This window comes from Nematostella vectensis, chromosome 7 (assembly GCF_932526225.1).
Source record: "Nematostella vectensis chromosome 7, jaNemVect1.1, whole genome shotgun sequence".
NCBI classification, from domain to species: Eukaryota; Metazoa; Cnidaria; class Anthozoa; order Actiniaria; family Edwardsiidae; genus Nematostella; species Nematostella vectensis.
The window spans coordinates 14,484,234-14,496,993 of NC_064040.1; the positions used below are offsets into that span (position 1 = coordinate 14,484,234).

Consider the following 12,760-nt stretch of genomic DNA (forward strand, 5'->3'; position numbering starts at 1 on the left):
ACGGTAAGCAAAAAGCCGTCGCTGGCCTAATCGGCCTAGTACTGCGGGCTCACAGAACCGAGCTGGAGGTAGAACCTAGCATTCAAAACTCCATATTTTATTTTTACAAGGTTTCTTATTTTAGTCTATTATTCATACTTTCCTATTTAACTGTTTTATATCTATATATCAATATTTATAGACTTTAGTCACTGCGTGAAACGAGAGCCCTCAAGCCTGCGCAGCCGTCCTTAGAGGGGGGTCCCCATAGGCAACAAATCGGATTGATTTTTTTTTAAACAGCACCATTGTCTTTGCGAGCGATTTGATTTGAGGACTCTATATGCATAAACTAGTCACTATCGTAGGATGGGGGGGGGGGGGGGGGGGGAGATAGGGGTGCTCCACTCCACTGGTAATGCTAGTGTATATATGTAAAAAAGTTTTTTTTTTTTTGCTTAGACAAGAGTTATCTAAATTTCTTTAGTATATAAAACTCGAGAAACGAGAAACAGGCGATTTGATTGGTTGAGAAACTCGGGATAAAATGCAATATACATCTCCTAGGAGGTGGATATTTTCTTGTGCAAAATGGCGGGTGTAACAACCGATTTTCAAGTGTTTCCGAAAATAAAATTGCTCTAAAGCTCGTTTTATATACTAAAACATTTATACCATTTCCATTTCGGAGGATAGTGGTCTTAAAAATATCTACCTTATTAGCTTATTAGAGCTTTCAAGATTTTCATATAAAAAAGGGAATAAGAAAATCCACCTATTATCTTTGTTCTACAAAGGAGTTCTTTTGTCTCTATTATTCTCGTTATTTGTGTCGAGGTGCGGATATTGTTCATTAGCCCAATCAAATTGCAGCTTGTAAAAAGCTGCGTACTGACCCCTTGCAAACCAGTCACATCAAATCACAGACGTCACGTCACACATCACACATTCATATCGCATAATAATGGCTTGTAATCAGTAGCATATTTGAGCATAGCGGCTATGTAAACTTGATTTTAATAAATCAAAATATAAAAGCAGCCTGGCTTCATTGGCCTTAAGTGCCTTTTTATACAAACACCACAAAATGCATTCGCTGGGTATGTAATAATTGAAGAATTTTTTAGTTGTTTACAAAATATTCCACATATAGGCACGAGTCTCGTGAATAGGGAACGGGCGATTCTATTGGACAGTTGCTCTCACGGATTAACGGAGCGAATCATTAGGGAATGGAGTCGTGAGTGTTGAGTGTTTTTTCGAGTTGGATAGTGGGAAAGCGAAAAGTTAATGAAAACCTGCAGAATTACACCACGATGTCTCAGGCTAAGGATCTTGGTCTTGGCCATGCTGGTGTTTGAAGGTATTTATTTATTGTGTTAATGTCGTGAAGGGAACATTTTATATGTTTACATTGCATGCATAGATACAAAAGCGCGACCTTTAGAGGGCATCATTAAGAAAATCACGGCATCTTTACTAAAGGAACTTGTAAGAAAAATGATCTTGGCGTTGAATTAAGTAGATTTTTTAAAGAATTCCAATCAAAGTCCTGTTTCACGAATATGTGAAATGACCTTGCAGTAAATGTATTACCCGTCAATTTTGCGTTAATATAATTGTAAAGCAAGTGTTTAAATTTAGATTGAATAAATGAGATATTTTAAACAGCAAGCGCCGGAATAGAACCGCAAATGAAGTCAGAAAACGCCTCAAAGTTTTATCAGCTGTATTCAGTATATGGCGTATGAGGAATATTAGCATAAAACAGCTTTTCGGAATATAAATCATTAGGGGTATCTTAACGCCTAAGTCAATATTAATCACATAAAAGTCGCTAAGTTATACTAAAATATTCAACAGATGATGTTCACCTGAGGTCTTGCGTTGCGACATACAGTGACTAGATATTTTTTTTTAATATTCCATTTCATTATTTGACAATTTATTTGACAATTTGACAATGCTAAATATTTGTACCTATAAATAGAGGTTGGTAACTTTGAGCCTAATAACGTTCTAGAACCGCAACAAAACAAGCTTCATCGAGGTCATCGAAGTCTAATATTATTTTAAAAGTGTTTACACGTTTAGGCAATGCGCTTATTTGGGGTGGAGCTTATTCTAGCAATAGATCCAATCGGCTAACATCTTGTTGCCAGCCAATTCAAATCATGTGATGATTCCTTTGGGTGCTCTTGTACATTTTTTCTCACACGGCCTAGTGCAAGAGGGTATGAAGAAACAAACAAAATTATCCACCTAAAGAAATGACCACATGATTTGAATTGGGTGTCAACAAGCTGTAAACACCGTTAGCTGATATAAAAATAAATCAAATCGTAGAATTAATATTTGCAGGTGCTGGCATACGATGCTATGTTTGCAGTGGTACAAAGGCGTACTGTGATGCTAAAAGCTTCTACACTGAATGCTCAATAAAATACTTCCATGACACGTGCTACAAGGAGGTCCCCTACAATAGTACAGACGACCGTGTCACCAAGCTATGTCATACTAGAGGCGATTGTTCGCGGGCCAGGCAGAGATGTTTAGAGTCCAGGAAATGCGAGGTGTTTTGTTGTTACAAAGATCTGTGCAATGGTGGCCTTGACGTCAGACCGGGATACCTGTGGAACTTTGCTATTACCATATCAGTCGTTGTATGGCTGCATAAGTTCAAGAATTAGTTGTACCTGAGGGATATTGCGGTTACACTCGCGTTGTTAAAAAGGTTTGATATATTCAAGTGATCCAAACGGAACATCACCAGAATCTGTTAACAGTAAATCCCCATGAGTAAAAGACTGTCGGAGGTAGGCTAAACAGAGTCGAGTTTAGACTAAACAAAGTCGAGTTAGGCTAAACAGAGTCGAGTTAGGCTAAACAGAGTCGAGTTAGGCTAGACAGAGTCGAGGTAGGCTAAACAGAGTCGAGGTAGGCTAAACAGAGTCGAGTTAGGCTAGACAAAGTCAAGTTAGGCTTAACAGAGTCGAGTGAAGCGAAGTAGAGTCGAGTTAGGCTAGACAAAGTCGAGTTAGGCTAGACGAAGTCGAGTTAGGCTAGACAAAGTCGAGTTAGGCAAAACATATTCGAGTGAAGCTAAACAGAGTCGAGTAAGGCTTGACAGAGTCGATTGAAGCTAAGTAGAGTCGAGTCTAGGCTAAACAGAGTAGAGTTAGGCTGGACAGAGTCGAGTGAAGCGAAGTAGAGTCGAGTTAGGCTAAACAGAGTAGAGTTAGGCTAAACAGAGTCGAGTGAAGCTAAACAGAGTCGAGTCTAGGCTAAACAGAGTAGAGTTAGGCTGGACAGAGTCGAGTGAAGCTAAGTAGAGTCGAGTCTAGGCTTAACACAGTCGAGTTAGGCTAAACAGAGTCGAGTGAAGCTAAACAGAGTCGAGTGAAGCTAAACAGAGTCGAGTGAAGCTAAACAGAGTCGAGTGAAGCTAAACAGAGTCGAGTGAAGCTAAACAGAGTCGAGTGAAGCTAAACAGAGTCGAGTGAAGCTAAACAGAGTCGAGTTAGGCTAGACAAAGTCGAGTTAGGCTAGACGAAGTCGAGTTAGGCTAGACAAAGTCGAGTTAGGCAGAACATATTCGAGTGAAGCTAAACAGAGTCGAGTAAGGCTGGACAGAGTCGATTGAAGCTAAGTAGAGTCGAGTCTAGGCTAAACAGAGTAGAGTTAGGCTGGACAGAGTCGAGTGAAGCTAAAAAGAGTCGAGCCTAGGCTAAACAGAGTAGAGTTAGGCTGGACAGAGTCGAGTGAAGCTAAACAGAGTCGAGTGAAGCTAAACAGAGTCGAGTTAGGCTAAACAGAGTCGCGTTAGGCTAGACTAGGTAGGGAGGGAGAGGAGTTAACATAATTATTATAGAGATTTTTTCCTCCATAAGAAGGAAGGTTTTTTGGCCATTCCAAAAAAAGGGGGTGATTGAGGACATGGTATTTCGTACGCTATAAATTTTCCTTTGAGACCTATATTCACCCATTTTATTATCATATACTGTATACGGTTGACACAAAAGGAAACTCGTCACAGGTTCCATATTCTTTTTTGGCACATACAAGCACAGGAAACCCGGTGAAAACCCTGGGACTAGGCTGAACACAGGAAACCCGGTGAGAACCCTGGGACTAGGCTGAACACAGGAAACCCCTGGGGCTAGGCTGAACACAGGAAACCCGGTGAGAACCCTGGGACTGGGCTGAACACAGGAAACCCGGTGAGAACGCTGGGACTAGGCTGAACACAGGAAACCCGGTGAGAACCCTGGGACTAGGCTGAACACAGGAAACCCGGTGAGAACCCTGGGACTAGGCTGAACACAGGAAACCCCTGGGGCTAGGCTGAACACAGGAAACCCGGTGAGAACCCTGGGACTGGGCTGAACACAGGAAACCCGGTGAGAACCCTGGGACTAGGCTGAACACAGGAAACCCGGTGAGAACCCTGGGACTAGGCTGAACACAGGAAACCCGGTGAGAATCCTGGGGCTAGGCTGAACACAGAAAACCCGGTGAGAACCCTGGGACTGGGCTGAACACAGGAAACCCGGTGAGAACCCTGGGACTAGGCTGAACACAGGAAACCCGGTGAGAACCCTGGACCTAGGCTGAACACAGGGAACCCGGTGAGAAACCTGGGATTAGGCTGAACACAGGAAACCCGGTGAGAAAAGCATGATAGTGTTTTTTTTGCTTTTTGTCCTTCCCGATATCCCATCGACCTTCCCATGATGCATAGCGAAGAGCTCTGTACTGATTGAAGTTGTGAAACCATTAAACAGAAGAACTCGTAGGAGAAAAAATCGGTACTTCTTGCGAGCGTTAAAGTATTATATACTTGTAACACAGTTTCTTTTAGCTGTTAAGATGGCAGGACCTAGGTTTTTCTGAGAGGGGGTTTGATCAAATGGCAATGGATCCCTTATTCATTCCAAAAAAACTAAGTTGCATTATCCTCTGCCCTCTCAGGAACTTCAACTCCAAATTCTGTTTGCAAAAAAAAAAAAACACTTTAAACCTGCAAGGGGGAGGGATTGAAACCTTTTCATCCACCCCTTAGATCCGTTACTGAGATATAACGATTTGCTTTATCGCAATTGACCATTTGCTTGCGAGCATCCCCACCCTCCCACCCTAGGTACGGTAAAGGCTGGTAACCACCCTATTTATACGGGAGCGCTCCACAAAATAAAATTCTTTTTTTCTGTACCTCGTATCCCTGTATTCTGAACCTCATATCCCTGTATTCTGTACCTCGTATCCCTGTATTCTGTACCTCGTATCCCTGTATTCGGTACCTCATATCCCTGTATTCTGTACCTCATATCCCTGTCTTCTGAACCTCATATCCCTGTATTCTGAACCTCATACCCCTGTATTCTGTACCTCATATCCCTGTATTCTGAACCTCGTATCCCTGTATTCTGTACCTCATATCCCTGTATTCTGTACCTCATATCCCTGTATTCTGTACCTCATATCCCTGTATTCTGAACCTCATATCCCTGTCTTCTGAAGGAGAATATCAAAACAGAACTTGGGGGCATGGTCCCGGAGAAGTGGTTTTTTGTAATGTGTATTACCAGATGATTTCTGTTTCCAGGCCAGGAATCAGTTTCAGAAGACAATTTTCTTCTTCCTATGTAAATTTGAAACGACATGTTATATATTAAAGATAATTAAAGTTTAGAAGATAAAGCCATTAAAGCAAGTATTCTAATAGTAGCAAATAAAAAAATGATAAAAAAAAACTTTAAAGGATTGAAGAAGTCATTAATTTGAGGATTTGAGGATAAGTAGACATAGTATTGATTGGCTTTCCGTTTAGAGGCTTTTTAAATGGTCTTTTTATAAGGCCTTTCTTGGGTAATTGTTTTAAACAATTCGTTCAAATTGAAACCTGTAGCCCCTTTAAAGGCGTGTAATCGATCTATGATCAATTGCGAATATAATCACAAATGCTTATAGTTTGCAAAATTCATAATAATATGAAATATATTATTATCCAGCTTTACCTAATTTACCTGGTATTCTTCGTAATTTACAGCCAGTTCTAGAATCTTCTAGTAGATGTAGGGGTGCTATTGGTAGGGTACCTATGGTGGCTTATAGGAAACCTAGGAGTTTAAAGGATATGTTGGTGCACTCCTCTCTTAAAGAGGATAGTACTCAGGCTAGAGGTTGTGGTAAGTGTGGAGGTAAAAGGTGTAGGGTGTGTAACTTTCTTAAGACAGGGCGGGAGTTTCGCAGTACAGTTACTAATAAGAAATATGTTATTAATTTTGACTTGGACTGTAACTCAGATTTTGTTGTTTATCTGATTACTTGCTCTATGTGTAGCAAGCAATACATAGGGTTTACTATCAATAGTTTTAGGAAGCGTTTTAATAATCATAAAAGTAGGTTAAATAAGCACCCTAGTTTACCGGTTAGTGAAAGAGTTAAGGATGACCTTATCTATCAACATTTTTATTGCGACAATCATTTAGGTCTTAATAATGCTATGGTACAACTTATAGATAAGTGTAACTCTGAGGCTCAGCTTAGGGAAAGGGAAGGCCAGTGGGCTTATCGGCTTAAGTCTATCTACCCGCGGGGTCTTAATAGTGATGACTTTTTTGTAGTAGGAACCCACGTAGAGATGTGTAAATTCTTTTTATCCATAGCGCGCGCTATTCTAGAAAATGCGCGTTTTTGTCAGTTGTAATGTTTTTGCGTCTCGCGCCATTATTGTGATGTAAATAAGCTTGTAACGATTCACCTTCTTCAGTCTGGCCTGAAGAAGTCTTATTAAAGACGAAAATTTGACAGAGTCGATTTCCAGTTTTTGGTGTACCGTATCACTTAAAGATATTGTTTCTCAACTTGAGTAGGGCAGTCGTAGCATTGTGCGAATGCATCCAATATTTGTGTGGAATGCCATTGATGTAAATTGAATTTTGGTAAATAAAGTATATAACTTTTCTTTTTGACGATTACTTCGAAGTTGCATCACATAATTAAACTGCTCTTAAAGTGGAAGAACCTAATTTCCATATCACTTTAAGGTAATATTGTTCCTCAACTTCAGCAACTTGAATAGGACAGTCATATCAGTTTGCGAAAGCATCCATTTCCATCGGCTGATCTGGAAAGCCATTGCAATATTTTGAATTGAATTTGGTAAATGAAGTATATATCTTTGCTCTTTGACGATTACTTCAAAGTTTCATCACATAATTTTTCTTGTAATATTAGGTAAAGTTAGCATCACACATCTAAGATTTTGCCTTGAGCACTGCAAGTTGGGTCAGATTAAAAAAAAGATAGTAAACGTGCATGGGATGGCAGTTTGAACTGACCATGCATTCTAGACTCTTCGAAGTTTAAACAAAGCCCTGTTTGTTCGGAGGTGTTTAGTTTTGGTACCTCAGCATGACGGTATTTAACAATAGTGATCCTTTCTATAATTTTACCAGTACGGATAAGTTTCCCCCCCTCAGTAATGGCAGGAACGGCAAAGCATTATGAGCAACACGAGTTATTGAAATTGGCTGGCACTATTAGATCCATAGCGAAATTGAATAATGCCGTAATGTATTTATTTCAAATACACTCATGCTTACAGTTTATGCCCTACGGACCAAGTTCTATTTAAATTCCACTATATAATTGTCTCTCGAAACAAACAAGTGATCTTTGTCATGTAAAGGCTGAACATAAAAGAGCAGGCCTTCAAAGCTTCTACAACCATTTTGACGAGGCGCACCCAAGAGAGTGCACCTGAGCCAAGATGTCGCACAAGTTAATGCTGTTTTACCTGCTGGGCTTCGTGGCCTTAGCGCGACAAGCTCCTGCTACCGAAGAGGAGCCAAGCCCTGTCGCCCGAGACGAAACCAAGGACGAAGCACCGGTGGATGAGCAAGGTAAGTTTCCTGTTTAATGGCAGCATTCTAACAATATGAGCATTGGTTTATCAAAAGGTATTGCCGTTTGTAACCACCAGAGAACCAACTCCAAGAAGTCGTGCCAGAGGAAAAGGAAGACGAAGTAGAAGACGGCGAATTCGAAGGGAGTTCAGAAGCTGATCCCAATGAGAACATGAAAGACAACGATGACAAAGAGGGTGAAATTGGTATGAGAAACCTTATTTAATTCATAACATTCAAGCAGTAATATGTTTTCACTATGAAGAATAGGCCATGCCTTGTTCTATAAATCAGAAGGTTATTTTCATTAAACGAGTGTAGATTTGTAGGCCCCGGATAAAGTATTTTTGTTGAGAATCCCGCTTTCTAATACGAGAGGCTATCTTTCTTTTGGTTGCAAGCTACGCGCACAATGACCTGATACCTAAAGTTACGAACAACCTATTTTCGAGAGCGAGTATTTCACTAATGCGTTAGAGGGTGGCTATAAAACCGTGAATAACAAAAGTACGTGTGGAATGTTTATTGTCTTCTGACGAATCGGAAGCGAGGGACTTGATGAGACATGATATGGTCAGAAGAAAAATACATATATATTTACACAGTACTGCTCGCGCGGTAACAATTTGCTGATGTATTTCTTTTTCTTTTGAAAATGTCCCCACTCATCATGTACCACCTCTTAACACGTAATACCTTACATCCGTGGAGAGTGCGTTATTTTTTTATTCCATCGATTCATTTGTTACACAATTGCAGACAAAGACTCAGAGAAAAGAGGACAGATCTGCTACAAAAAATGTCGTCGCGTCCAAAGATGCAGTGGGTGGTGGCGAAAAAATAGAAAATGTCATACTGTCATGAAATGTCGCCGGCCCTGTTACTGCAGGGTCCGCACCACGTGGTTCCTCTATGGATGTTGGGGACGAAGGTGCACCAGTATTCCGTAAGTTATCGATAACTTTGAACATTAAACATATCTCATCATCAATCTGCTAGTCAATAAACAGTTTGATGTTCATTTATTCATCTACTTTAATATCTATTTACTTGCCTTTTCATTTAATGTTTGGCTTATTCATTTTATTTCTATTGTAGCTTGTACAAGTGGCGCCGTTGCCGCAGATTCGGTTGAAGTCATCTCTAGGATACTCTCGTCAGGAGACACTACTTCGGTTACTTTTCACACACTATACACATTGTATTAGAAATTTGACCTTTTTTCATTTGTATGGAAAACACTGTATTTGTGAGTATTGAAAAGAAGCGAGATGGCCCAAGAAACATGGATTTGAAAATTTGACTACCTAATGAATGATAATGATAATAAACATTCTACGTTTGACTTGAATAAAATATAATTGTGTTTGCATCTTAAATAACATGCATTTTGCAGCATTTTTTATTCAATCCAAAATAACGACTTTGTGCTTCTAGTTCGAGAGATGCAGAGTGGATGACGCACGCTACACACAGCCCTGAATCCTTTTGGTATTTTGCACCACAAAAATAACAAAGGAAAGCAAATATATCATTCCTCTCCACCTCCATCCTATTTTCCTCTCTGAAATTTGAAAAATGCAAGCTAAAGTTTACAAATTGACGTCCGACCACATGCTTCATGTGTTGGTAACCCCTTCACACCGTCCAGGAATGGGAACCCTCTCTTTTCAAGAAATCTTCCCGTTCTCCTCTGCTTTGTATCAACTATAGAAGTTTGTGGGCCATGTAATTTATTATTCTACATTATCATCAATCAATCTTGTATAAAAACTGTCGTTTTTCTAGCTCGCTTGGTTAATTCCTTATTAGGACATTACATAACATAATTGAAAATCCCTTCAATCATTTTTTCGCTTTTTAGTCGCTTAAGAACTGCGTGTACGACGAATTTCCACGTAAACTTGCAGGAGTTCGATTTTACCAGGATTATACAGGCCGTCATATTGAAAATATGGCCAGGCAGGCCCTTGCGTTATAGATATCTCAGGTTTCCCGTGCGCTCGCCCCAGGCTCTTTTTAACCATATAGAAAACGACTGCGATTTAACAATTATTCACCGAAGTGAATACTGCCATTAGTATACACCTTTTTCAAAATATGTTGTTGGTGCAAATGGAAAATGCTAATTGTCAAATGGCAGTTTTTCAATGAGAATCATAAATCGATTAAAAGTTCTGGTTAAAAAAAAACAGAGAAGACAGTTAACGGGGTACAATCTAAGTATCCGGTTTTAAGTTATCTTGTATTTATCTTGGGAGTTGACTGCGTAAGAAAGACAGCGTCCCATGAGAGTGGATGGGTATTAGTAGTGTGTTTTGGAACTGGAGCAACTCTTATTAAACCCACAAGCGCATTGATCTCTAGAAAACGTAAAATCCGCGTGAACGAAGGGAAAACAGGCAACGAAAGAGAGGTCAACTCGACCTCGTCAAATGCAATATGCGCTACGGAACCGTGTGATAGAGTTTCGAAAACAGCATTTTGTAGCGGAGAAAGGTAATCAATGCGGAACATTACCATTTTTGGTTATATTTGATAAACAATCTGATTAACCAATCAGAGATGAGTATTACTATGCGCATTGATCTCTAGAAAACGTAAAATCCGCGTGAACGAAGGGAAAACAGGCAACGAAAGAGAGGTCAACTCGACCTCGTCAAATGCAATATGCAACTCGACCTCGTCAAATGCAATATGCGCTACGGAACCGTGTGATAGAGTTTCGAAAACAGCATTTTGTAGCGGAGAAACGTAATCTGGTAATTTACGGTTGCAATGCGTGTAGCGAGACGTGATTGATTAGTATAGACTGTGAACTTTGTTACAGCCTAAAGCATGAATAACATGATGATGCCTATCCAAGCGAACTTTGACTAGTTAGAAACTTTACTACAAATTCAAAGTACATCAGAATCCAGTAGTGGGTCTACGGGGAGGGTTTTAAGCCCCTCCATGGGCAAATTACACCCGCATTGTCAATGAATCCTCCCCTCCTTTAGCGAAAAAATAGATCCACCAATCCATCCTGTATACCTTTGTACACAGGGATCCCACTCCAAGGGAATACGCGTATTAGGGACACCTCGTCATGAAGGACAGTCCCGATAAAACAACATATGCGCGCATGTCAAAAAAAATGATAGGCCACATACTGCGCGCAGAGAAGCAGCATTAACAACACTGCACTGAACAGGGCGCCTGAGGGAAAGCGAAAGAGAGGGAGGCCGAAATCAACATGGAGGCGATCGGTCGGGAGGAAGAGAAGTGAGACAAGGTGGAGGTCATGGGACGAATGGCAGTGATGGACAGGCAAGGTCGCGAAACTTTGTAGAGGCCTTGTGGGCCTAAAAGGCTCGAAGAGGACGGTTAACAGGTCAAAATAAGAAAGTTCTTGCTTTTGTTTATCTTTACACCGCCGCCTTAGTGTCTCTCTGTTTCGAATTATTACTGTGAATATGAAGGATCGTGATAAACTTAAGAGAACTCTAAAGAATCTTGCGGTAAATTTCAACGAACATCAAGCTTCCTTTATTTAAATGTGCCACTACCGCCTTAGTCTGCTAAGCAGCCGCTTTTAGTTTCACGCACGCCTTCGCCACGCAGGCATGCGTTACACTACAAGCGGCTACTAAGCAGACTACTACCGCCTTAGCATCCATACAGCTCTGCACGAAGTGACACGTGTCTAAACCAGGCTTTAGCGATGATGCGGACATGACGGACATATGGGTAGTTAGTCAACAGGTGAGTCACCACGGTGTTGCGGTCAACATTACCAGGGAAAACCTGGAAAAGAACACAGTCATGTTCAGAAAGGCTACCGGGAGACAATACCGACATCACCGTTCCCAGGGAAAGAAATACTTGTGAATACCTGGAAAAAACATTCATATCGATAAAGACTACAGGGTAACAAAACCCGCCACCACCCCTCCCTGGGTAAGGAATACCAGTGAATACCTGAAAAAAAAACACCTAACAACAAAAAGACAATAAAGGCGACCGAGGGACAGTACCGCCACCAACCCTCCCTGGGTCAGGAATACCAGTAAATACTTGGAAAAGAGCATTCATATTCATAAAGTCTTGGGGACATTACCACAACCAACCCATCCATCCCCTACCCTCCCCCAAGAACATCTTCAGCATTGACATGGAATATAATGAAAAATTACGTAGGCCACCCCTCAAACAGCGTCAAGTTTAGCTCTGACCCCCTCCTGTTTATTTTAAAAATTACGCAGACTTCCGCCTGCAGTCACTTGCTTCCAAATGCATTCTACTTTAGCACGAGGATAAACATCAGCACCACATAGCCTAGTTCGACTAAACCCACAAATGTACGGGAAACAGTACGTTGAACAATTCTATCTTGCCTTTATACAGTTACGGACCCACAAGCGCAAAGCGTTTCATTGGAGAATCTGAAAATTTTATTTTTCTGAAAATGGCCCAGAGCAGAGTTGGGATCTTCTCCTTTCTATCTAATAATTAAAATGGATTGAGTAATAATTACATAAAAATTGGTTTAACACAGACCCTAAGACATTTTAGCTTAGTGCCCCCCCTTCTGTTGTTTTACAGCCCCCTTCTTATAATTATTGCACAGTCCCTAGCTAATAATTTTCCACAGATACCATCTTCATACATTCTCACCCAAATTCCTCGCCCTTCTGTACTCGATTATACAAATACCCCTCTGCCCACTGCCCTCATACCCCTCTGCCCATGCATGAATAATGATAAATAGGCATGTAACCATATTTGGGCAACAAAATCTTTGTATTTTTCTCTTGATTTTTTACCTTTGCTTTTCCGTTCTCTTCTTGGTAACTCATCCAGATTTGAGCATTCAGACTGTGGCTCAA

General features: G+C 40.7%; 1 protein-coding gene and 1 long non-coding RNA gene across 2 annotated transcripts; both read left to right on the forward strand.

Annotated features, from left to right (window-relative positions):
• The first annotated feature begins 916 nt into the window (after positions 1–916).
• On the forward strand, positions 917–3,954 carry LOC116615022. Its single transcript, XR_007312321.1, has 2 exons — positions 917–1,342; positions 2,341–3,954. It is a non-coding gene; the product is annotated as an uncharacterized LOC116615022 (long non-coding RNA).
• A 3,697-nt stretch (positions 3,955–7,651) lies between these two features.
• On the forward strand, positions 7,652–9,240 carry LOC5507895 (acidic leucine-rich nuclear phosphoprotein 32 family member A-like). Its single transcript, XM_048729958.1, has 4 exons — positions 7,652–7,886; positions 7,967–8,095; positions 8,649–8,835; positions 8,988–9,240. Exons 1-4 carry the CDS (start codon positions 7,754–7,756, stop codon positions 9,022–9,024), a joined length of 486 nt encoding a protein of 161 aa, XP_048585915.1. The 5' UTR covers positions 7,652–7,753; the 3' UTR covers positions 9,025–9,240.
• Positions 9,241–12,760: the final 3,520 nt, after the last annotated feature.